Below are 24151 nucleotides of genomic sequence, written 5' to 3'. Positions count from 1 at the left end.
CTTCTCACCACGGATGCTAGTCTTCGCGGATGGGGGCGGTGACGGGTCAACACACCTTTCAGGGAAGATGGATAAATCAGGAATGTCATCTGCCCATAAACATTCTGGAGCTTCGAGCAGTATACAAAGCACTTATGGCACAGGACCTGCTCCAGGGCAGGCCGGTCCAGATTCAGTCCTACAACGCGACCACAGTAGCCTATCTCAATCATCAGGGAGGCACGCGAAGCCATGCAGCCATGATGGAAGTGACAAACATTCTGATTTGGGCAGAATGTCATCTTCTGGCTATCTCTGCAAAATTCATCCCGGGAGTCTTCAACTGGGAAGCGGACTTCCTAAGTCATCAGGACATACACGCCGGAGAGTGGGCTCTCCACCCGGGAGTTTTACAACTCCTGGTAAACAAGTGGGGCCTACCAGATGTAGACCTCATGGCCTCATGTCACAACCACAAGGTCTTCAGGTACGGTCCAGGACGAGAGATCCCTCAGCTACCTTCGTGGACACGTTGGCAGTGAGATGGAACTTCAGGCTGGCATATCTCTTTCCTCCGATTTCCCTCCTCCCAAGGGTACTCAGGAAATTCAAGCAGGAAGGAGGAACAGTATACTAGTAGCTCTGGCGTGGCCCAGGCATCATTGGTTCACCGAAATACAGAATCTATCCATAGACAGTCAGCTTCATCTTCCTCTATGGCCGGATTGTGTTAGTGCAGGGTCCCAGCCTGCATCCAGACTTGCCTCGTTTGTCTTTGACGGCGTGGCTCTTGAGTCTTTCGTCTTAAGAGCCACAGGTTTCTCCAGCTCTGTGATTCAAATGATTCTTAGGGCACGAAAACCTTCCTCTGCCTGCATCTATTACAGAGTTTGGCATTCTTTTGGTCCATGGTGTTCCCACAGAAGGTATGAGCCTAAGGTTTTTAGGGTTTCCCGTGTACTGGCTTTTTCCAGGCTGAGTTAGAGGTTTCTGCACTGTCAGTCTGGTTCCAGAGGAGGATTGCTTTTTTGCCGGATGTTAGAATTTTTTATGGTTTTCTCTGAGTTCAGCCACCTTTTGTCCCACCAGTAGCACCGTTGGATTTGTTTGATTATCAAGGGGCTACAAGTTCCCCCATTTGAACCTCTGGACTCAGTAGATTTTTAAATGGTTGACGGCGAAGACACTTTTTCTCCTCTCTATCTCTTCTGCACGTAGTCTCTCTGATTTGGCAGCCCTCTCTTGTCTCTCCCCATTTTTGATTTTTCACCAGGATAGAGATTGTGGTTCCAGCTTTTTAGTCTTCAGACCTTTCTGTAGATGAAGTCTCCCTGGATGTGGTCAGTGCTCTCTATCTATTTGGAGCATACAAACTGTTAAAAAAATCAGACACACTTTTTGTGCTATTTGGTTTTCACAAATGAGGTGGCCAGCTAACAAAAAGACATTGGCTACATGGTTACGTTTGACTATCACTCAGGCTTACACACAGGCTAATCTCCCTGTCCCAAACACAGCAACAGCACATTTTACCCGGTCTGTGGGACCATCGTGGGTGTTTCATCATGGTGCCTCTGCTGAACAATTGTGCAAGGCAGCCACGTGGTCTTCTGTCCACACTTATGTTCTACACCTTTGATACTTTTGGCTCTCAGGATGCTTCCTTTGGGTGATGGGTTCTCCTTTCTGCTCAGGAGCGTCGCTACCATTAGGGGAACTGCTTTAGGACATCCCCGTGGTATCTCTATGGACCCTGAAGAAGAAAATAAGAGTTATGGTACACTTACCTTTGTTAACTCGTTTTCTTCTAAATCCATAGGGTCCACAGGGCACCCTATCTGATGCACCTGGCTGCATTGGGTAAATTTCGGTCACGGATTACCTCATTTTCTGTGAGTGTTTCTAGTGTACGATTGTTCTTCCTTCTCCTCTTTCCTTCTTCTGCCTTGGGCTTGTTTACAAAACTGAATACCTGTGGCCAGGGGCGGGGTATATGTGGAGGAGGACCTGGGGCATCCTGGGAGCTGAAATCTTAACTGTTTGGTGCCTGGATCACTCCAACCACATTATCCCCATGCTATCCCTGTGGATCCTATGGACCTCGAAGAAAGAGTTAACAAAGGTAAGTCTACCATAACTATTATTTTAATGATACATGACATTCGGGGAGCAGATGTGTATAACTTGGTTGATGTGTTTTCTAGCATGAAGACATCTTCAATCTTTTGTTACTAGCTATTACAACATTATAAATGTTTATGCAACACCTATAGCTCGGTCTATCGATTTTTGATTATTTATTAAGGCAGTAGAACACCTTGATCCAAGTGCATTTGCAAAGTGGATCTTTATTATGTCTAGAAGATCTTTGGTACTTGCCATTAAATCCATTTCTCTGTATTCCGTTTGGGTGACACTGCTAGCCTTGGGGTTTAGATGGCGATATTGCAGTATGAGTATGCACTCATTGTAAAACTTTTAAAACATATTTGCAGTGTGTCTCCTCCCTTCTGCACCTGTCAACCAATTGGAGCTCAGTTTTTAGACTTACAAAGCCCATAGGAGAGAACAGAACTAAGCAATCAACATTGAAGCATAATTAAAAAGGGGTGGGGCACAGTTTCAGCCAAATGAATACAGAGCAATGGATTTAAGCTTAAACCTGTACATTTTGGTAAAAATATGTACAGAAGACCAGGTTGCTGCCCGATACAACACTTCAACCAATGCTCTATGCCGCATTGCTCAGTCACTCACCCATTTGGTAGAGCGGGCCAAAATGTTATCTGGAACACGAGAGCTATCAAGTTTTAAGCCTGTCGTATTGCAGGTGTAAACCATCTAATCGCTGAATATTTTGATGCTTGCCATCCTTATGTGCATCATAAACAAGAAGCAGGCTATCTGCCCTTTTCAAGGAAGACATAGACCTTCAAATCTCTAACGGCAGCCAAGAGATGAAGAGATTTTTTTGCTTCCCATGGCCAGAGGCTGTCCCAGAGCAAGGAGAACCATATTCTGGTTCAGAAGGGACTTGAAACAACAGAGGGAACTCCACCAACTAATCAAGGTTTTCCATACACTGTGGAAATGTAACCGATCTTCGATGTCCACCAATCAACGTTTGTGATCGGCATCGGTAGAACAAAGAGTCGGGCCGTAGATGTATGGCCTGCATTACAAGGTCCTCTTACAGATAGGCCACCATTCTAATGTGTGGAGTCTATCATTATTTTACTTGGCCAATCCAGTTCTACCAGTTTTACTGGGACACCCCCTCCTACTTGGCCTTCTTGAATACCTATGAAAGCATGGTTATGGAGGAAGAAACACTACTCTGTACTTTAAAGAACTGTCAAGACATCCATTAGGAATACCATTGGTTCCCTGCTTTTTGTGCAGTACAGACATACTCTGTGGTTCAGTGTTCATTAAGGTCAACCTCAGGCTGACCACACCTTCTCACATTCTGGGTTAAATGACATGCTGGTCCTAGAAGCCAGCCCAATAGTTCACCCCTGGGAAAACACTGCCGAGATTGATTGGACCTACCATTCCATCCTGCGAACGATCTTGGCTGTTTCCTCAATCACCACCTGCTCCGCCTCTTGAGATATGCTAGAGCCATGGCAATTTCTGACTGAATACCAATATGCCTACTACTGAAGAGGGATTGAGGTATCAAGGGTAGCAACGGTGTGAGCTTGAGAAGCTTAAAGTAGCTTTGCCTCTTAGAGATCAAAGGCCCTTTAGGTGAAGGTTCAGAGTTCCCGCTCCCTGTAGTAATATTATGACCCTTGCTGAGGTTTTCTCTCTCTAGCCATCACAGAAGGTACCCATGTGTTGTCGAAGATATTTTGAAGATCTGTCACTAAAAGTAGCTTGGGCTGTGATCACCTGGCTAAAATTTGGTTTTGGAAGTCATTGAGTGGAAGCTGGCACACTGCACCATTACAGAACAAAAGTATACCATTCATCCCACTAGTTTCATGCAATGGAGGACTGTTAACCCTCTGCAAGATGAGAGATCTTGAAAATTCCGAATCTTCTGTTCTGGCAAAGAATCTGTGATATTTGTTGTTGAAGAGGAGACCCAGAAAATGTGCTGGGTTGGGACAAGGCTGTATTTTAACAAATTTATAATCTATGACCAAGGAATGAGTGAGCTCCCATCACTTTGCTGTCAGCTGCAAATGGGTCAGAAGACGGGCTGAGTTTGTTTTTATTATAATGTCGTCCAGGTATGGAATGGTGGTCCCCTTTTTTGACCTTTAAAGCGCTGACCACCATAACCAAGGTAAATACCCTTAAAGCTATGATGTTCCTCCCAAATTGGGATGTAGAGATATGTCAATAGAGGTGAGAAATTTCTCTATGTAAAGATTCCACTCATAATCTATTCACTCACTGATGTAAGTTCAGGGTTTTTAGAATCCGAATAGACCAAAAAGGTCAAGTCCAGCTTTTGCACAAGGAACAGGTTGAAATAATAAACCAAGCCACGTTTTGGGACTGGAACATTCACTCATGATAAAAGAAGGAACTGGTGGCCAGGTCATATATCGGAAGGGGCTTTGAAAGACCCAACTCGGAGGAGGTCTTAAGAGGTATAAGACATAACCTATTTCTATTATTTCTGTGACCCACAAATCTTAAGATGATTTGAAAAAACAGTAACTGGGCTCCCTAAAGAGTTCTGACAAAGTGGGGATTCTCCTCTTTGTCACCCGGCTTTTGACCTGGACTCTTGCCCAGGCCAGTCTACTTAGCCCAATAGTGATCCCTGTCTGGAGCAATGGTCCCTCAAGAGAGTTTTCCATGTAAAAAGAAAGGACCATAATCTCTGGGCTTTTGGATGTGAACCATTGATTCGCAGGAAAGCACCTGCTGAGACATTTTGGTCTCCCACAACCTTCCAAACAGATCTCGAGCAGTGTCCATTATAGTTTCTCTAATGTTTCCTTTATGTGTTCCAGTAAGAGCAACAAGGTGATCCATTTTGTAAGCCCTTGTAAATCTGCGGCATCTACGGACCGACACAGCCACAATAAGGGGTCTGGGAGATGAGCCTGTAATGACTAAGACTGATTTAGCAATCCCCTCTCACTATCCAGTCTGTCCTTTTAAGAACATTTTATTTGAAATAGGAACAATGATTGCAATAGGCTCATCCATCCATCCTGAGTGATGTCTGCTATTTGCCCAAAACGTTTTACGAGATTGAGCAGTTTAAACAATTTCTCTATGTAACCAGAAACTACTGGTGAAGTGTACACTGCTGTATACGCTGTACTATACACTGGAGTGCCAAAACCATTGGATAGATGCCTATTATAGTGTAGGACCCCTTCTAGCACGGCAAAGTGCAGCAACTCGACGTGGCATCAATTGCACAAGTGGACCGAAGACCTCTGGTGAGATTTTGACCCATGCTGTCTGGATCGCTTTGCACAGCTCTCTATTTGGAAGTGCAGGATCTTGGGTACAAATCGACCTCTCCGCCATGTCCCATAAATGCTCAATTAGGTTCATGTTGGGCAATGCTGGTGGCCACACCGTTCGGCAGAACTCTCCAGAATGCTCCTTGAACCAATTGTGGACAACTTGGGACCGATGACACAGTGCATTATCCTGGTGGAATATTCCATCGTAGTGGGGGTACATGAAGTCCATGAACGGGGGGAAAATGGTTATCAAGCAATGCAGCGTAGCAGTTAACGGTTAATGATATGTTCAGGCAGACCAGCAGACCCAAAACATGCCATATGAACACACCCCACACCATTATGGAAGGGTGCCTTTTTGACAACTGGTGTCAATGGCTTCATGGGGTCTAAGCCACACTCAAACCCTACCATCAGCACAAAACAACTGGAACTGTGACACCTCTAACCACACCAAATGTTTCCAGACCTACAGGGTCTAATTAGCAACATCACAAGTCCAGGTGAGGTGCTGTGCCCGGTGTCGTTGTGTTACCGGGGGCACTCTAGTGGGTCTTCTGCTCCTATGTGTCATGGAAGCTAAAGAATGCTGCACTGACCTGATAGATATGTGTCTAGTAACTCCTGCATTGAATGTGATTTGAGCTGAGTTTCTTGTCTGTTACCACGGACAATTCCGGCCAGATGTCACTGGCCATGATCATGAAGCACCCATGGTCACCCACTGTGCTGTCCATGGTGGGTGGTAATTTCCTCCATGAGGTATTCCCGGTACACACATGACACTGTAGATTGGGGAATGTTGAATGTCTGCACAACATCACAAATGGAATGTTCTATCTTTCGGACATCCACTATCATGCCCCTTTTGAACTCCGATCATTCACGTCGCCTTGCCATGAGCAGCCTAGCCGGTGTTCAAACTGATTCACGAGATATCAGATTAAAACTGATGCTGGTCTGCGCATTTCCAAGACTTAACGCTACAGTGAGGCCACTTACCATTACCTTTACATACTGTTATACCATGACTTTTGGTACTTCAGGGTAGGTTTTTTTTAATAATGCGGGAGACCAGGGCATGTTTGAATGCAGAAGGGACAGTGCCAGATGAGAGGGAGAGATTGAGGAGGTGGGCAAGATGTAAACAGGCACAAGGAGAGAGGTATCGGAGGAGTCGTGAAGGGATAGGGTCAAGGGGGAGGCGGAAGGGGAAGAGGACCGGATGAGGGCCATGACCTCCTTTCCAGATACAGGGGAGAAAGATGTCAGTCAGTAATATGGATGAGGAGGGGTGATCCAGGAGAGGAGGAGGTGGTGGAGAGTTGGGGGACTGGTGGGATATGATGTCCTGAATTTTAGATGTAAAGTAGGTAGCAAAGTCAAGGGGAGAGAGCGAGGAGGGGGTGGGCAGGGAAGTTGAAGGTGGTAAAGAGACGCTGGGAATTTGAGGACTGGCAGGAGATGAGTTTAATTAATTAGAACTGTTTAGAGAGGGAAAGGGCAGCACTGTAGGATGAGAGCATAAATTTGTAATAGAGAAAGTTTGCTTTAGAGCGTGATCTTCACTGTCGCTCGGCGGTTCGTGAACATTTTTGCAGGTATCTGGTGCATTTGGAATGCCAGGGTTGAGGTGTAGATCTGCGAGGGTGAGTAGTGATCAGCGGAGCAACAGAGTCCAGAGCAGAAGCAAGGAAAGCATTTTATAGAGAGAGAGCGAGAGAGGATAGGGGAAAGAAGTCAGTCAAGCAGGGAAGGAAAAGAAACTGTGTCAATAGCCATAATGTTATGCTTAGTGATGGTGGCCTTAGGAGGCAGAGGAGGGGAAGGAGAGAGGGATAGATTAAAAGAGAGAAGTTGATGGTCAGAGAGGGGGAATGGGGATTTGGAGTAACAAATATCACACCGATGAGTGAAGACCAGGTCAAGCGATTGCCCACTCACATGGGAGGTGAGGAGGTCCATTGGGAGAAACCAAATGAAGATGTGATTATGAGTTTAGAGGCAGAGGATTCTGTGGGGATATCAATTGGAATATTGAAGTCAACTAGGATAATGGAGGGAAGGTCAGAGGAGAGAAAATGGGGGAGCGTGGAAGCAAAGTTGTCAAGGAATTTGGAGGGAGGGCCATGGAGATGGTAAATGACAACTACTCGCAAGTGTACTGGTTGGAAGAGGCATATAGCATGATCCTCAAATGTAGAGAAAGTAAGGGATGGTTCAGAGGGTAGGAGTAATCTGGGGATAGAAGGACCCCCATACCACCACCATGGCGACCCCCGGGCCGAGGGATGTGAGAGAAGGTGAGGCCCCCAGAGGAGAGAACCGCAGAGGAAGTGGTGTTAGAGGGTGAAATCCAGGTTTTAGGAATGGCTAGGAAATTCAGGTTTTTAGAGATGAAAAGGTCATAGGTGGGAACAAGTTTATTACAGACTGATCTGGCATTCCAGAGGGCACAGGAAAGAGAGGGACAGTGTTTGTGGGAATGAGATTATCAGGGTTGCTGTAACGACAAGGTGAGATTAATTTGGCTGACCGAGATGACTGTAGTGGAGAGATTGTGCATGCACCAGTGCTGGAAATGGAACCTGTAGGCGGTGGGCAGGGAGGGAGTTTAATGAGATGTGGATGGAGGTGGGTTGGGATGACATGGAGGGAGACGTTTGGAGGAGGGATTAGTGGTGGTGTAGTCGTACCCAGGAGTGGTAGAAGAGAATGAAAGTGGAGTAAGGAAGAAGGCAGACAGAGGAGGGAAGATAAAGGAAGGAGGAGGTGGAGGAGATAAGGGGGAAATGATAAAGATGGAAGAAGGGGACAGAGTAGAGGATTAGGCAGACACTGAGTGGAGGGGGAAGTGAAAGAACACATGGTAATGGTGTGGCTCAGTTGAATAGGGAGGAAAATCTAGATGTAGGACTAAAGTATGAATGTGCGAGAGAGTGCAGGAGATTTGCAGGGAAGCAAGTAAAAGTACAGTGGAGGAAAAGGTGTCTGCACAATTACAAAAGTTTATTATTGAGGAAAAGTGTGGAGGTATAATGGTAAATAAATTGAATATTAAAGTAAACTGTATTAGAAGATAGATGATAGGCTAGGCAAAGAACTAAGGTAGGAATACATTATTTTTAAGAGAGAAACTGAAATTGGCACAGAATACAGTATGCTTTGAGGTACCGGTATTTGTGAAACTAGAGATCCAGCACAAATATTAACAAGTAAAGTGTTAAGTTCTTATAGTGAGCAAACAGAGTCCAGTGATGAATGTCCAGGTTATGAAGACAGCAGGTGTTTGTAGTGAAGAGATTGTGAACTTACATTTCTTGATTAGACTTTGTCCAAATGTTAAGGTTTTAGAATGGCTTGAATTTAGTGTTCTCCCTCGGTTTAAATTTGGTTAGAAATTTAAAGTGCACTTTTAAATTATGCACTTATAAATTTTATGCCCAGCAACCAAAGGCCTGCAGCCTAAAATTAAACTTAAATAGAGTATATGTATGTGTAACCCAAACAATTATATAGAATATAAGCTTAGGATTTATTGTTAAAAAAAAATAAAAATGGAACATAATGGCGCATGTTTAACCCTTAATGAAATATTAAATAGATCATTTATTTCAGGAAGGGATGCTAAATTTTTTGGTTTATATTAGTTCTTTCCTTCAGTTCCATTCAAGCCTATCTGTAAACCTATATCCAAGAAAAATGTGATGGTTTTTCCTTCTTGTCCATACACCAGAACCAGTCTCCACAACGATCACTTGTTATGGAAACCATTTACAACGTTTTCCCCCTAACATTGTCCCCATGTCACCACATCAGTATAATTCTGAGGGGTCTCATTCATGCAGGAAGAAGCAGAAATACAGGCAGAGCTGGAACGTTTGGAAAGGGTTCGGAATCTTCACATACGAGAACTAAAGAGAATTAATAATGAAGATAACTCACAGTAAGGATCTGCCTATTTTGTGAGGCAAAAGGTTTTGGTCTATATTGTGTGGGGCACCTGCAATTCTGCATTGGAACTTTTCTAGTTATACTGAAATGTGCACTGAGCAAAAACCATAAGTTAGGGAATATAAATGTGCACCCACTATGGGGGTTATTCAATTCACTGCGCTGTTTGGTCGGACTTAAGAGTTTCTTCTCGCAAACCACTGGGGATGCGAGGAGAAATTCATCTCCTGGCTGGCACTTTAGTCGGAGAATGCAGGTTTACGCGATTAAAAACCCAGGTTAAGTTGCGAGAACCGGCATTCTCCGACTTAACCACTTGCCGTCTAAGCAAACAGCGCGGTGAATTGAATAGCTCTTCAGCATCACGCTGAATTGAATCACCCCCTATATATTGACATTAAAAAGTCAACGAAAATTGGCAATTACTGCAATTTAAAGACTAACATAGAGAAAGTAAAATATAGTTTTTCTGTTTTTGGAATTGCTGTGAATATTATTGATGGATACATGCGCTATTGCACGGATATTCCATTTATTTAAGTCACTTTATTTTTGGTAAACAAAGAATTACAGTCTCTGCATCTCTAAAAAATCTATTTTCTATCAAACCTTCATTTTGGGCTTTTCTCTGAGTGCGTATTTTTATATATTTTTTAACATTGTCTTAAAATGTTTTATATTTAGCTTTCATATCTTTCTTTTCAGATTTAAAGATCACCCAACCTTGAATGAGCGCTATTTATTACTTCATCTACTAGGTCGAGGTGGTTTTAGTGAAGTGTACAAGGTAAAGTTGAATGGCACCTCATGTCAATCATTAAGTATCTGTATTACAAGTAACTAATTCTCCAACATTTAGAATTTGTATTTTCCACGGACCTGATGTTCAGCTGATTGCTATTACTAGTTTTATACTTTGTTGTTAGCTTTTAGCATCATTGGTACATCAGACTATCCAGTGGATCACTAACACACAGCATCTCTTAACCCCTTCCCCCTTGAGGTCTTCTCACCCCTGTGCATGAGCCTGTTTTGACAGATTTTGGGCTGGTCACGTTTCAGCACCAATATCAGGAACTATATATCAGGTAGGCGTTCTGCAAGCCTTGGGGGGGGAAGCCATACCATAACATTAAAACCACCGACAGGTGAAGTGAATATCATTGATTGTCTTGTGCAGTGTTTGCAAATACGCGCTATAGCACGTATTTTACCCGATGTCGGGCACTGGGGACCCACTTTTTTAAAGTTACCGGGGACGCGCTGTGCTGTAGCCAATCCCTGACAGCTGGCTGCAGCGCAGCGCGTCCCCCTGCAGTAACAGACACAACGCTGTCTGTTAGAGCAGCCAATGAGAGTCAATCACACTCTCATTGGCTGCTGCTGTGGAAAGCCGTGCTGGAATCCAGTGTCTTATCCCAGCATCGGCACAGCTTCCGTGCCTGGCGCTGGGACAGTGTGTTTCTTCCCAGCGCCGGTAAGCCACTGAGGCGGTGGGTACCTGGTGAAGGGACCGCCTGGTCCCTTCCACCAGTGGCGACGTGAGTAGCTTGTCTCCGGGTGCGAGCTAAGCGGAGCTCGCTGCCCGGAAGCCAAGTAGCGGCGGTCGGCGGCAGTTGTTTGGCACTGGCCGCGAGCCAAACACGGCTCGCAGTCCAGCAGCCAATCCCCGCCCACTCGCGGCATCTTGAATTAAACGCGGCTATGCGGGAAACTTCAGTACCGACGGCGGTGAGGAGGGGAGATGACCTCCTGAAGAGCAGAGCGGCGCGGCAACAGTTCCGGCGGCCGCGCAAGAGGCCAGAAGACGGCGTGATCAAGAGGGAAGAAAGGAAGAGGCGGCGCCGCTGGCCAGGACAGGCCAGCGGCAGAAGTATGAAGCTGAGGACCGAAGAGGACTGCGGGAGTGGGAAGAAAAAGAGCTATCGAAGATACCCCCCGCAGCCTCTTCCACCATGCGGGTAGGCGGCCTTGGGCCACCATTATTTACGCTTCCCTAGACCACCAGGGTTGCCGTGGCATAAATTCAGGCAATAGGCCTGTTGGTATATGGGTGGGCACAAGGCCCAGGCTACATAGGGGGCATTAGGCCCAAATGAAGGTATTTGCCCCACAAATAGGTGAGTGACCTGGTCATTAGGCCCAGGTCTCTAAATGTCAAAAAGGTTAGGCAATGCATAGGGGGTCAACTATTGGGGGCACTGCAGAGGGGGGATGACTACTGGGGGGGATTACTACTTGGGGTGTTGACTACTAGGGGTAATGCACAGGGGTGATGACTACTAGGGGTAATGCATAGGGGGATTACTACTGGGGGCAATGTATAGGCGGACTACTGCTAGTGGCAATGCATAGGGGGTCATCTACTGGGGGCAATGCATAGGGAGACTAAAGGGCATTAATGTGCACCATAATATGTAAAGGCCGGGGATCGCTGTGTGGCATCATTTGTAAGGGGAATTACTGCATGGCTTTAATGTGCAGCCTAATGTTTAAAGATTGGGCATGGCTGTGTGGCACAATTGTAAAGACCCTGCATTACTGCGTGGCATAATGTGTAAAGGGCATTAATGTGCGGCATAATGTGTAAAGGCTGGGCATGGCTGTGTGGCATCATTTGTAAGAGGTTAGGGGAGGTCTGAGAGTTATATAGGGAGCTCTAAAGTATAAATTATGATGGGACCCAGAAACGGTCAGGAAGGACCCCATTTTTTTAAAGTGGAGGGTCCCTGGGACCCACATATTTTGTCACTCAGCGCGATCACTGTTGTGACAATGGAACCTGTCAAGAAGTAGGATATATTGGACAGCAAGTGAACATGTGATGTGTTGGAAGCAGGAAAATGAGCAAGTGCAAGGATCTGAGTGACTCTGAAAGGGCCAAATTGTGATTGCTAGGGAACTGGGTCAGAGCATCTCCAAACGACAGGTCATGTATGGTGTTCCTGGTGTGCAGTGGTTAGTACCTACCAAAATGTGTCCAAGAAGGGACAACCGGTGTACTGGCTACAGGGGCATGGTGGCCCAAGGCTTATTGATGCACATTGAAGCGAAGGCTAGTCCATCTGATCCTATACCACAGAAGAGCTACTGTAGGACAAAGCTATGACAGAGAGGTAAAAGGAGGGTCTGGGCTGGGCTGCACGTCTTAAACATCATATTAGGGGCTACCATGCTGAGACCTGTAGTACTACAGCAGAAAAAAGGGGAAAGATGCAGGTGCACACTATCAGGGGTATTCAATATGAAACGTTAACTTCACTGCCGAAGTTTACGTTTCATATCAGAGTTTTTTTCTGCGTTAAAGTATCGGGCGCGCTCCTGCGTATCCCCGTATTCAATTTGAAATTGTCGAAAACGGGAACCTCTGAAGTTGGATTTGCGTAAAGTTACGATTATTTCCATAAAAAATTTGTAAGACCCCCCTAAAGTTGTAAAATCATGGGGTATCACTATGGGTACCCCCGTTTTAGCCTTTAAATGAAAGTCGGGGATTTAAATAGCCGCAGCAGGTGTTTTTTTACCGACATTGAAGAAGTGTTGCAGAAGAGCATTTAGGTTATTTTTTTCGTTTTTTTTTAAGTGGTCCCAGCAAATTTGGGGTACATAAAAATGGGTACTAGCATATTTTTAAGTCCCTAAAGTAAGTTTTTAAAAATTCTGCATTTGTGCACCTGCCGCTATAATTCTATTCTTCAAAACACCTGCCGCATACTTGCAGAATAGCCCTGAACCTATTTCCCTATTGTTAAACAATTTTTTACCATTTTTTTTTTTTCACCCCAATTTTTAAATTAATTTTTGGGGGTGTCCCTATTTTTTTTTTAAACCCAAATTTATTTTTTTTTAAGGGTGTCCCGATTTTTTGTAGGACATTTTTTTTTGAACATTTCATTTTAAGCGAACATTCCCAAAACTACAGGCTATTTTTTAGAAGTCTACACCCCCAAACCCCTATTCTGCTTTTTTTTTCACTTGCTATAGTGCTTAGAAAAATTATCCCTGTTTTTCCAAAAAATGACCCTTGAGCCCATTTAAGGAAAAAAAAACTGGAATTTTCGGGAAATATGCCTGGGACCCCCCTAAAGATGTCCTGACATGGGGTATCACTATGGGTAACCCCGTTTTTGCCTGCTTAAGAAAGTCGTGTTTTTAAATAACTTTGCAAGGTGTTTTTCCCTGCCGCGGCTATTAGAAACCCTGACTTCCTTCAGGAGTTCAAAATGGGGGTACCCATAGTGATCCCCCATGTCTAGACATCATTAGGGGGGTCCCTAGAATATTTTCCGAAAATTCCCGTTTTTGTTAACCTTTTAAAAAAAAAAATGGAAAAATTTAGAAAAAAAATGACATAAGGTCCCCCCCCAAAAGCCAAATCAGCCCCAGGCTAGCCAGCCAGTGGTGGTTTCTAAAAATACGGGGAACAAAATGTGTAGAGTTCCACCGTATTTTAGAAACCAACACCAGGCTGCAGGGGCTAGTGCTGGTTTTAAATATAGGGGGCAAAAACGACGTGGGGTACCCCCTATATTTAAGACCAGCACCAGACCCAACCGACCGGGGTGTAATGCCACAGCCCGGAGACCCAGTCACCGGGGCTCCAGGTCCAAAGCATTACACCCAAAGTCGGTCAGCGCAAGCCGGTGATCTCTGGGAAGTCGGGGACCCCCCAAAAAAGGGTCCCCCCTCTCCCGAGCACCACAGGCTTACGCTGAAGCCTGGGTCTCTTCCCCATACCGCTTGCTTGGTGGGTATGGGGGTAATAGGGGGGCCAAATAATGTAACACTATTGTACTTTACAGTGGAACTACAAGTGCCGGCATGCCTGCCATTTTGCACTTGTGGAACTACAAGTGCCAGCAGACATGCGGCAAATGTAATTTCACTGTAAAATAAATAGTTAAAAAAAGACAACACACACACACACCGTGCCCAGTATAAGTTTATTACATACACATACCCATTCACCAGGTGTTCGGTCCCCTTGTCAAGTAGAGATCCATGGTAGCTGGCCCTGCAAGAAAGATTTCATACTCACCTACATCCAGCGCTGGTCTCCGCAGTAATCCATGGGTGTTTTAAAACAAAACAACGTGTTACCCGATCCACGCTACAAGCTATGTGTATGTGTGTTGTCACACATACACATAGCTCCCGAATGGCCGCTGCCGGGACTTCACGGGGCATTGCAGTCCCATCAGCCAATCAGCGGCAGCGCTCACTGTAGAGCGCCCGCTGATTGGCTCCGGCAACTGACAGTTCCCACGTGGGCTGACTCACACATAGCTTGTAGCGTGGATCGGGTAACACGTTTTTTTGTTTTAAAACACCAAGGGGCTGCTGCCTCTTTCAAGGGTGCTCCCCCAACTTCCCCAACTTTTTTTTTTAATCAACGTGTTTTTTCTTTTGTGTGTGTGTGTGTGTGTGTGCGGATTAGCCACACTTCTCACCAGCAGCGTAGCTGCGCAGGGGTGCTGCCTGTGGCTGCACCAATTATCAAGAATCAACTCTTCTTATTTTAGCCAGTGGCTGTGCCTACTATCAACTACATTTTTCTTCCCAGAAAATTTTTCCCGCCAGGTGGCATCAAGAAGTAGCCCGGGGGGGGGCCTTCGCAATAATAAAATGTTTTAAACCCTGACCTATTCTCTTCTTATTAGAGGCCCAGTCGTCTGATTATGAAAAAATGGCAAAGTTCTAGGATCTGGTCCTTTTTATACAGCTCCCAGATACTGTCCCCACTTGCAGGCTTCCAAATTGCCGGGTGGTAGGCTGTTTCTTGCTGGGTGTTGCACCCGCAAAAAACAGCCTGGGGAGAACACTGAACTATCAACTCCTCCTTCAGTCAGTGACTGTATCAATTATCAACTGTCAATTCTTCAAGGGGTACCCCAACCATCATCTTTGTACAGTCCTCAACTCTATTTATCACCCAGTTTTGGTTCCTCATAGGAATCGTGACAGCCAGCTAGCTGGATGCAACCTTTTGGCCCTTAACTAGATGGAAAAAAAAAATCAATTTTGTGAGCTGGTCAAAATTGACTGGAAACGAGTGGAAATAAATGTTATTGAGGTTAATAATACAGTACAAACAAAAACAGGCCCATTTTATGTGATTTTAGCTGTTTTTATGATTTTTTTTTAAGAAAAAAATCCAGATCCAAAACAAAACACGGAAGGGAGGTTTTTGCAAAACCAATCCAGATCCAAAACCAGAGGAGATACAAATCCACAACCAAAACACAGGGGTCGGCGCACATCTCTAGTTGATGTTACCACCAAGTACACCCCTTCATAGCAACAGTATTCCTTGATGGCAGCGGCCTCTTTCAGCAGGTTAATGCACACTGCAAACAATGTTCAGGAATGGTTTGAGGGACATGACGAAGAGTTCAAAGTTTTGTCTTGGCCTCCAAATTCCCCAGATCTCAAACGAGCATCTGTACGATGTGCTGGAAAAATAAGCCTGAGCCTTGGAAGGCCCCTCCTTGCAACTTGCATGACTTAAAGGATCAGCTGCTAACGTCTTGGTGCCAGATACCACAGTACACCTTCAGAGAGCTCTTTTGGCAGGGACCTATACAATATTAGGCGGATGGTTTTAATGTTATAGCTGATCCTTGCATATGAACCATTGTGCAAAATAGCATTTTCATTTCCCCCAAACAATGGCAGGAACGTAAGGTAGGGAGGTATTTCAGGAGAAGCAGTCCTGTTCTATTATGGTAGGCCCCAAATGTTAGATATTGAGTAGAGATTGAAGAGTTTGGATTATATGTTTCTCCTTCATCCACTAGGGGACACTGGAGCTTCATGACAGTGGGGTATAGACGGTGGGTTGAGTTGAGCCTGGCACTTTAAAAATCTACAAGTGTGACTGGCTCCTCCCCCTCTATGCCCCATCAACCCCAGTTTTTAGAATGTGCCCGAGTAGAGCCGGTGCACAGGGGCTGTCTCCAGCCCTTATATTAATTTTTATATGATTTGTAAAAGAATCAAGCAAGAGGACAGGCAGACTGTTAGCTGTGACAGTCTGCCTGCATCGTGGGAGCCACCAGAGAGGGGACCACACGGCTACTGCAGCCTGTGTCCGGTCACCCTATGGAGGGGAGGCTGCTTTAGGCAGTTAGGAGTCATCAGACTCAGCGGGGCCCGCCACAGCTACCACTGGCTTGTGTCCGGGTCCCCGCTCTCCCCTCACTGCCCAGCGCTCTGGCCGCAGCAGCTCGGTGAGTAGCACACCTCTCCTGACTAGCAGGAGAGGTGAAAATAACTGCTGGGTCTGAAAACAGCGCGCGGCTGTCAGCCCCGCTGTCAGTTGCCACGCTGGTGTTGTGATAGAACACCGGCGCTGGCTGTTAGGTAGGCGCGCTCACAGCGGTCCTGCCTCTGCGTGCCGGTGCTTGGTAAAAGGCACCGGCACGGTTATCACTGGGGCGGTCGTGCCGCTTGCCCCCGCTGTTAGTGCGGGGACAGAACATCCCACTGTATAAGTGTATGCCGCGCGCATACAAAGCGGCGGCCATTAGGGGAGGAGCTTATGGGTCCCTCCTCCTCTTCCTCCTTCACTGCCTGGGCTAGTTTGGCGCGCTCTGAACGGGAGTGGCGCCTCAGACTGCAGGCACTGAGCGGAGGGGGAGAGGAGCAGATGAGAGCATCTACAGGGGGTCTGTAAATACAGAGGGTGGTTTTAACTACTTTCTGGTCCTATTGATTGCTCCTCCCTTATATGCCTGTCTGCCCCTGTTACTGAGTTGCATTTTCTTGAAATTCTGCTCCTCTTATACTGCTCTGCATGCAATTTGAGTAGCATTATTATTGAAATTCTGCTCCTCCCTTATTGCTCTGTCTGCTCCCATACTTGAGTAGCATTATTATTGTAATTCTGCTTCTCTCTATACTTCTTCTGCATTCCTGAATTGTATGTGGTGCTTGTCTGTGAGTACATGATGACATCCAGGACAGAAAAAACTGCATCACAAAAGCTGTTTGCCTGCACTAAGTGCAGGAAGAAGTTTACCCATGCTCGCTCCGAAGGGTCTTCCCTGTGCGAGACATGTGAAGCAGACAGTGCTAACACGCAGTCTGTCACTCCCTCCTTCATAAATAGTTTGGCCGGGGTCATGGCGGACCTTTCTTCTGAATTAGCCGCTTCCCGTAGGGAACGGGAGTCTGCCAGAGATCTACCTGGCACATCTCACCCTTCTTTTCTAGCAGAACCAGCGTGGGCTCAGAATTTAGTCCGCTCGGTGAATAGCCTTGCTCAAGCGATGGGTTCTGCGTCTAAAGCTCCTGAAGCTACGGTAAGTCGCTCATCTAAAAAGAGGGCTCTTCCGGCGGTTCTCCAGTCGGATGAGGATTCGGCAGCGGATCACTCGTCTCAGGAGGAAGGGGAGATGCTGGACGAATCAGACGTAGAGACTTACTCACAAGAACCTGAGGCATTGCAAGGTATTGACGCACTCATTCTAGCGGTAAGGGAAGTTCTTAAGATTTCTGGCCAGGAAGCTCCAGAATCGTTAGAAGACTCCTTATTTGCCAGGTCACAGAAGATGGCCGTCACATTCCCTGTTTCTCTCCAGTTGGATGAACAGATGACGGCAGCCTGGCAGAATCCGGACCGTAAATTCCAGATTCCTAAGCGTTTCTTCTCTCTTTACCCATTTCCTGCGGAAAATAGGAAGAGGTGGGAGACCCCGCCACCTGTGGATTCTTCGGTTTCTCGGTTGTCAAAGAAGACCACGTTACCTGTTCCAGGAGCTACTACATTGAAGGAAACCTCAGAGCGGAGATTAGAAACCACTTTGAAATCCATTTATACGGCCGCAGGTGCACTTCTCCGCCCGGCCTTGGTAGGATCTTGGGTCAACAAGGCTGTGGAAAAGTGGGCGGAACAATTGACTGAGGGTCTTAGATCCAGCACTCCGCGAGCAGATCTGATTACCTTGGCAGAACATATTCAGGAGTCTGCTGTATACTTAGGAGACACCTCCAGAGATATCGGCCAGGTAGGCGCTAGGATTTCTGCTTCGGCGGTCTCTGCTCGCCGGGCACTTTGGCTTCGTGCCTGGCAAGCGGATGCGGAGTCAAAAAGAGCAGTGGAAGCTCTTCCTTTCACAGGCGATATTTTATTTGGTCCAGAGCTGGACAAATGGATTTCGCTGGCCACTGGAGGTAAGAGTACTTTTCTACCTTCATCAGCACCTCCTCCGCGTCGCTCGTTTAGGGGACCTTCCTTTCGTTCCTTTCGAGCATCGGCAAGATTTCAGGGACGATCGCGTGGTTCGTCTTCAGCGGGGCGAGGAGGCCGTACTAGAGGACGTCAAGCAAATATTGGCCGCCGTCCAGATCCCAAGCCAGCAGACAAGCCTGTGGCATGACGGGCTCCCATCCCATCTCGGAAATCCGAAGGTGGGGGCACGCCTCCAGCGTTTCTCGGAGGTTTGGAGACGGACTTCTCCAGACACTTGGGTTCGAAATCTGGTATCTCAGGGGTACAAGATCGAGTTCGCTTTCACTCCTCCTCGGCGTTATTTTACAACAGGTTTGCCCGTCGATCCCTTGAAGCAACTAATTTTGCGTCAAGCGATCGAGAAACTTTTGCTGGCCGAGGTCCTTGTGGCGGTTCCCACTGCACAAAGGCAACAAGGGTTTTACTCAAACCTTTTTGTGGTTCCGAAACCAGATGGGTCAGTCAGACCCATTTTGAATCTGAAATCATTGAACCAGTATCTTTCATTTCACAGGTTCAAGATGGAATCTCTCCATTCTGTCATTGCAGGACTAGAGGCAGAAGAGTTTCTGGTGTCGATAGATATCAAGGACGCCTATCTGCATGTCCCAATTTGGGTTCCTCACCAGGCTTTCCTCAGATTTGCCATCAGGGAAGCTCATTTCCAGTTTCAGGCCCTGCCATTCGGTCTCTCGTCAGCTCCCAGGGTATTCACCAAAGTGATGGCCGTCATGGTGTCTCACTTGCGCTCTCGGGGGGTGACGATAGTTCCGTACCTAGACGATTTACTCATCAAGGCTCCGACGGCAGAAGTCCTTTTACACCAAGTGTCCCTTACACATCAGATTCTCATTCAACATGGATGGATTGTGAACTTCCAGAAGTCTCAGTTGATGCCGTCCCAGAGACTTCAGTTCCTAGGAATGATTCTAGACACTGTTCTGCTTCGTATATTCTTGCCAAGGGACAAGGCCATAGCCATACAGGAGCTGGTTCGTCTAGTGCTCAGACCCAGGAAAGTATCTGTGCATCTTTGCATACGTCTCCTGGGGAAAATGGTGGCTTCCTTCGAGGCCATCCAATTCGGCAGATTTCACTCCAGAATATTTCAACTGGATCTTCTGTCTCAGTGGTCCGGGTCCCACCTACAGATGCATCGGCTGGTGCGTCTGTCTCCCCGGACCCGCATATCCTTGCTCTGGTGGCTTCGGACGGAGCATCTGTTAGCGGGTCGCCGCTTCGGAATTTGGAATTGGACCTTGGTCACCACGGACGCCAGCCTCCGCGGATGGGGAGCGGTGGTTCTGGACAATCACTTCCAGGGGCTTTGGTCGCAGCAGGAGTCCCTCTTACCAATCAATGTTCTCGAACTGCGGGCAGTCTACAGAGCTTTGATACAGGCTGCTCCTCTGTTACGAGGACTTCCGGTTCGGATACAATCAGACAACGCCACGGCAGTGGCATACATAAATCGCCAAGGGGGAACCCGCAGTCGGATGGCAATGAGAGAAGCCAGTCGCATCCTTCTGTGGGCAGAAAGACACGTAGAGGTCATTTCAGCAGTGTTTATTCCGGGGGTCGACAACTGGGAAGCGGACTACCTCAGTCGTCAGGATCTTCATCCCGGGGAGTGGTCCCTTCATCCCGAGGTCTTTCATCAACTGGTTTGCAGATGGGGGAAGCCACAGATAGACCTGATGGCATCTCGGATAAATCATCAACTACCCCTTTACTGCTCCAGGACCATGGATCCGGCAGCGGTGGGAGCGGATGCTTTACTGATCCCTTGGCCGTACAGCCTTGTGTACCTGTTCCCACCGTTTCCGCTCCTCCCTCGGATTCTCAAGCGGATCAAACGAGAGTCGTCCACCGTCATCCTAGTGGCTCCGGATTGGCCTCGTCGGGTTTGGTACTCCGATCTTTTATTCCTTCTGGCAGACGAACCTTGGCATCTTCCGCTACGATCGGACCTTCTACAACAGGGTCCATGTGTGTACCCGGATTTACGGCGGCTTCGTTTAACGGCGTGGCTATTGAGACCGCCATCCTAAGAAGCCATGGAGTTCCTAGGTCGGTCATTCCTACCATGCTTAGGGCTAGAAAACCGGTAACATCAGCGCATTATCATCGCATTTGGAGGGCTTATATCTCCTGGTGTGAAGGTCGTGGATCCTCCACTTCCTCTTTTCATTTACCACGTCTTCTTCTTTTTCTTCAAAAAGGCCTCGATGCGGGGTTACGCTTGGGATCGCTTAAAGTGCAGATTTCTGCTCTTTCTATTTTTTTCCAGCGTCGCCTAGCTCTGATTCCGGAGGTTCAGACCTTTTTTCAAGGGGTTCTTAGAATTCAGCCCCCCTTTGTGCCACCCACGGCTCCTTGGGACCTGAATCTTGTTTTATCTTTTCTTCAGTCATCCACCTTTGAGCCTTTGCAGGAGGTGGAATTGAAGTATTTGACTTGGAAGATGATCCTTTTATTGGCCCTGGCTTCGGCCAGACGTGTGTCGGAACTTGGAGCCTTGTCCTGCCGTTCCCCTTACTTGATTTTTCACGAAGATCGGGCGGAACTTCGTACCCGGCCTTCCTTTTTGCCCAAGGTGGTCTCGGGTTTTCATCTGAATCAGCCGATTGTAGTGCCAGCGTTGTCGGACTCTTCTGGGGATTCTCACTCCTTGGATGTGGTTCGGGCACTTCGCATTTATGTGTCCCGTACTGAGGGGCTACGTAAATCAGAGGCTCTATTCGTCCTTTATGATGCTAATCGGCGTGGCTGGCCGGCGTCTAAACAAACTTTGGCTAGGTGGATTCGTCTGACTATTCGTCAGGCATATGTTGCTTCTGCTCGACCACCGCCGGTATCCATTTCTGCGCATTCTACGCGCTCTGTGGGTACTTCTTGGGCGGCACGTAGGGGTGTCTCGGCTTCACAGCTTTGTAGGGCAGCGACGTGGTCTTCGGTTCATACTTTTGTACGTTTCTACAGATTTGACACTTTTGCGGCTTCTGCTTCAAATTTTGGTCGTAGTGTCTTGCAGGGCGTTCAGCACTCTCCCCCCCAGGAGGGTAGCTTTGGGACGTCCCCACTGTCATGAAGCTCCAGTGTCCCCTAGTGGATGAAGGAGAAAACAGGATTTTGGTACTTACCGTTAAATCCATTTCTCCGATTCCACAGGGGACACTGGACGCCCACCCAGTGCTTCTTGCCTGTTCTCAGTTGTTTGTTCTGCTTCAGTTCTGTTGCAGTTTTGTCTGTTTTATTGTGTGACTGTTTATCACTGCAGCCTGCTGTGTTCTTGCAGTGTGTCAGTATGTTGGATGTTTCTTTTCCTGTTCTCCTTCTCTGTTCTTCAGTCTGTTCTCCGTCTCCTCTCGGGCTCAGTTCTTTAAAACTGGGGTTGATGGGGCATAGAGGGGGAGGAGCCAGTCACACTTGTAGATTTTTAAAGTGCCAGGCTCAACTCAACCCACCGTCTATACCCCACTGTCATGAAGCTCCAGTGTCCCCTGTGGAATCGGAGAAATGGATTTAACGGTAAGTACCAAAATCCTGTTTTCCCCCATGAAAGGGTGGTAGGGGAAGCAGAACTTTCACCGTGGTGGGTTGCATCCTACAGCAAGTGTAGTGAATCTCTTTTTTTCAAATTGAACCGGGTGTCTCTACACAAATTTGGTGAGAGATCTTTGGTCGGAAGAGAAATCTGTATGGGAATCTTGACCGGAAGGTTTAGTAATGGGTGTATGGTGAGAGTGGAGACCGGTCAGTCATATAAGCATGCAATATTAACCTCTATGGGTATGTTCTAGAGCAGTTGAATTCAACATGCGGGTCTCCAGCTGCTGTGGAACAACACATCCCAGCATGCCCTGCCACACTTTTAGCTTGGACTATGCTAGGATATCTAGTTCCACAGAGGTTAGGTGGGGGCTGTTGGAGGTGGTCTTCATCATCATTGTAGTGGTAGGATGAGTTATGCCGCGTATCCACTACCTGATAACAGAGCGATTGCACGATTACGATATCGTAATCGTGCAATTGTTCAGTAATCGGGCACACATCGGGGATGTAATTGTTGGAAACGACCAGCGATGCGCGATCCCGCTGGTCGTTTTCGACATCAATCATCGCCCGAGCATGTTAGGGGATGATTGATGTGCCTGCACTGAACGTTCAGTGTAGGCACAGCACAGACTGTGAAATGACTGCATGATTACAATGTTGTAATCGTGCAGTCGTTTCTATGTCTGCTAGTGGATGTGCCCCTTTAGACTTGTCCTTAGCACTTTAAGGTAAGGAGGGGGGGTGGGGTTGAGACTTCAAGTTTATAGTCCTACTTTTGGTTTATCTATTAGGGGACTCTTATTTACTGTAATATAATAAAGGTAACTTATATATGTGAAGATTCAGCTGCTTCCGCACATATAGCTGCATCTTTTGTGGCCTCATGAGCCTGTGTTTGTACGTTTTTATAGGTGTGTGCATTATTTAATGATTTAAAATGACTAACTGCGTGGGAAGCAACATTTTGCTCCTTACAATGGAAGTTGCTGGCTATGGCAACAGTGTGGTTGATTCTGAGGCTAATTGCAAAACAAGATTTTATTTATAGACACGAGAAACTGAAGCAAACATGCCTATTGCAGTGTTAGAGCTACATGGTATTTTTGCACTTGCAAATGAGATTCATTTCCTCTGAGATGGTTGGGATTGGGTGCCTTCCATTCCTTTCAGTGGGTATGAGAACTTATATTTATATCTTTGCATAATCAAACAAACTTGAGGCTCAAGTGATCAGAATTTTAGGCCAACAATAAATGTAAAAATATATTTGTATTTCAGTCCGGTACCTTGTGTCATAATGTTACAAAAAGACTTGTGTATAAACATTTAACATAATAAACAATTAATAAAAAGTGTATATCTTAATTGCCTATCTAGTGTCACCACATCAAAAAAGTACCGTATATTGATTAAAGTCTAAAGGTGCCCACACACATACCGACTTTTCAGCCAGTTTGGCCGATTTCGACGAATCGTGACGACAGATCATGTAAAAAATGGCCAAATCGTGAGTTTCTACTCTTGATCACGATGCCGATGCTCGTCCCCGCTCGTCGTACCTCGCATCTTCAGATCTGCCGTGCTGTAGGGCAGATTAGCCAATCTGGGATACAATGCACTGGCTGCAAGATAGATCTTAAGTCAGATTGGACATTTTTAACTCCAAATCGTGACCACGACTGCCTGGGGAGAGTTCAGGGGAAATCGTGTACATCGGCTGATTGGGAGTAAGTCGGTATGTGTGTGGGCACCTTAACTTATCGGGTATTCCTCTTCACAATTGGATGGACTAGGGGAGTATGGCACTCACTAGTTAAAATAGTCTCCTGGGAGTAGTAGTAATGTGTATAGTCCTGCATATAGGCAGCAATATTAACCATATAGTAGCTGATGGATCCGGTAGGGGGGGTACAATTCCTACAATGAAGCTGTGGTTCTATGTGGGGTAAATTCAGTTTGATGCAGGAGATCCCGCAATCGTGGC

At 46.6% G+C, this 24151-nt stretch overlaps 1 protein-coding gene across 6 annotated transcripts in view; it reads left to right on the top strand.

The window, feature by feature from the left end:
- Positions 1 to 24151, top strand: part of TLK1 (tousled like kinase 1) — a 310849-nt gene that overhangs the window by 270211 nt on the left and 16487 nt on the right. For all 6 annotated transcript variants that reach the window (XM_088470184.1, XM_088470297.1, XM_088470045.1 and 3 more), the window contains 2 exons: positions 9272 to 9369; positions 10083 to 10164. In XM_088470184.1, coding sequence (XP_088326310.1) covers positions 9272 to 9369; positions 10083 to 10164 — 180 coding nt within the window. The remainder of the gene's footprint in view (positions 1 to 9271; positions 9370 to 10082; positions 10165 to 24151) is intronic.

This window comes from Taudactylus pleione, unplaced genomic scaffold (genome assembly GCF_031769625.1).
Source record: "Taudactylus pleione unplaced genomic scaffold, aTauple2 ptg000004l, whole genome shotgun sequence".
NCBI lineage: Eukaryota > Metazoa > Chordata > Amphibia > Anura > Myobatrachidae > Taudactylus > Taudactylus pleione.
This window is presented reverse-complemented; position numbering and strand designations above follow the sequence as displayed.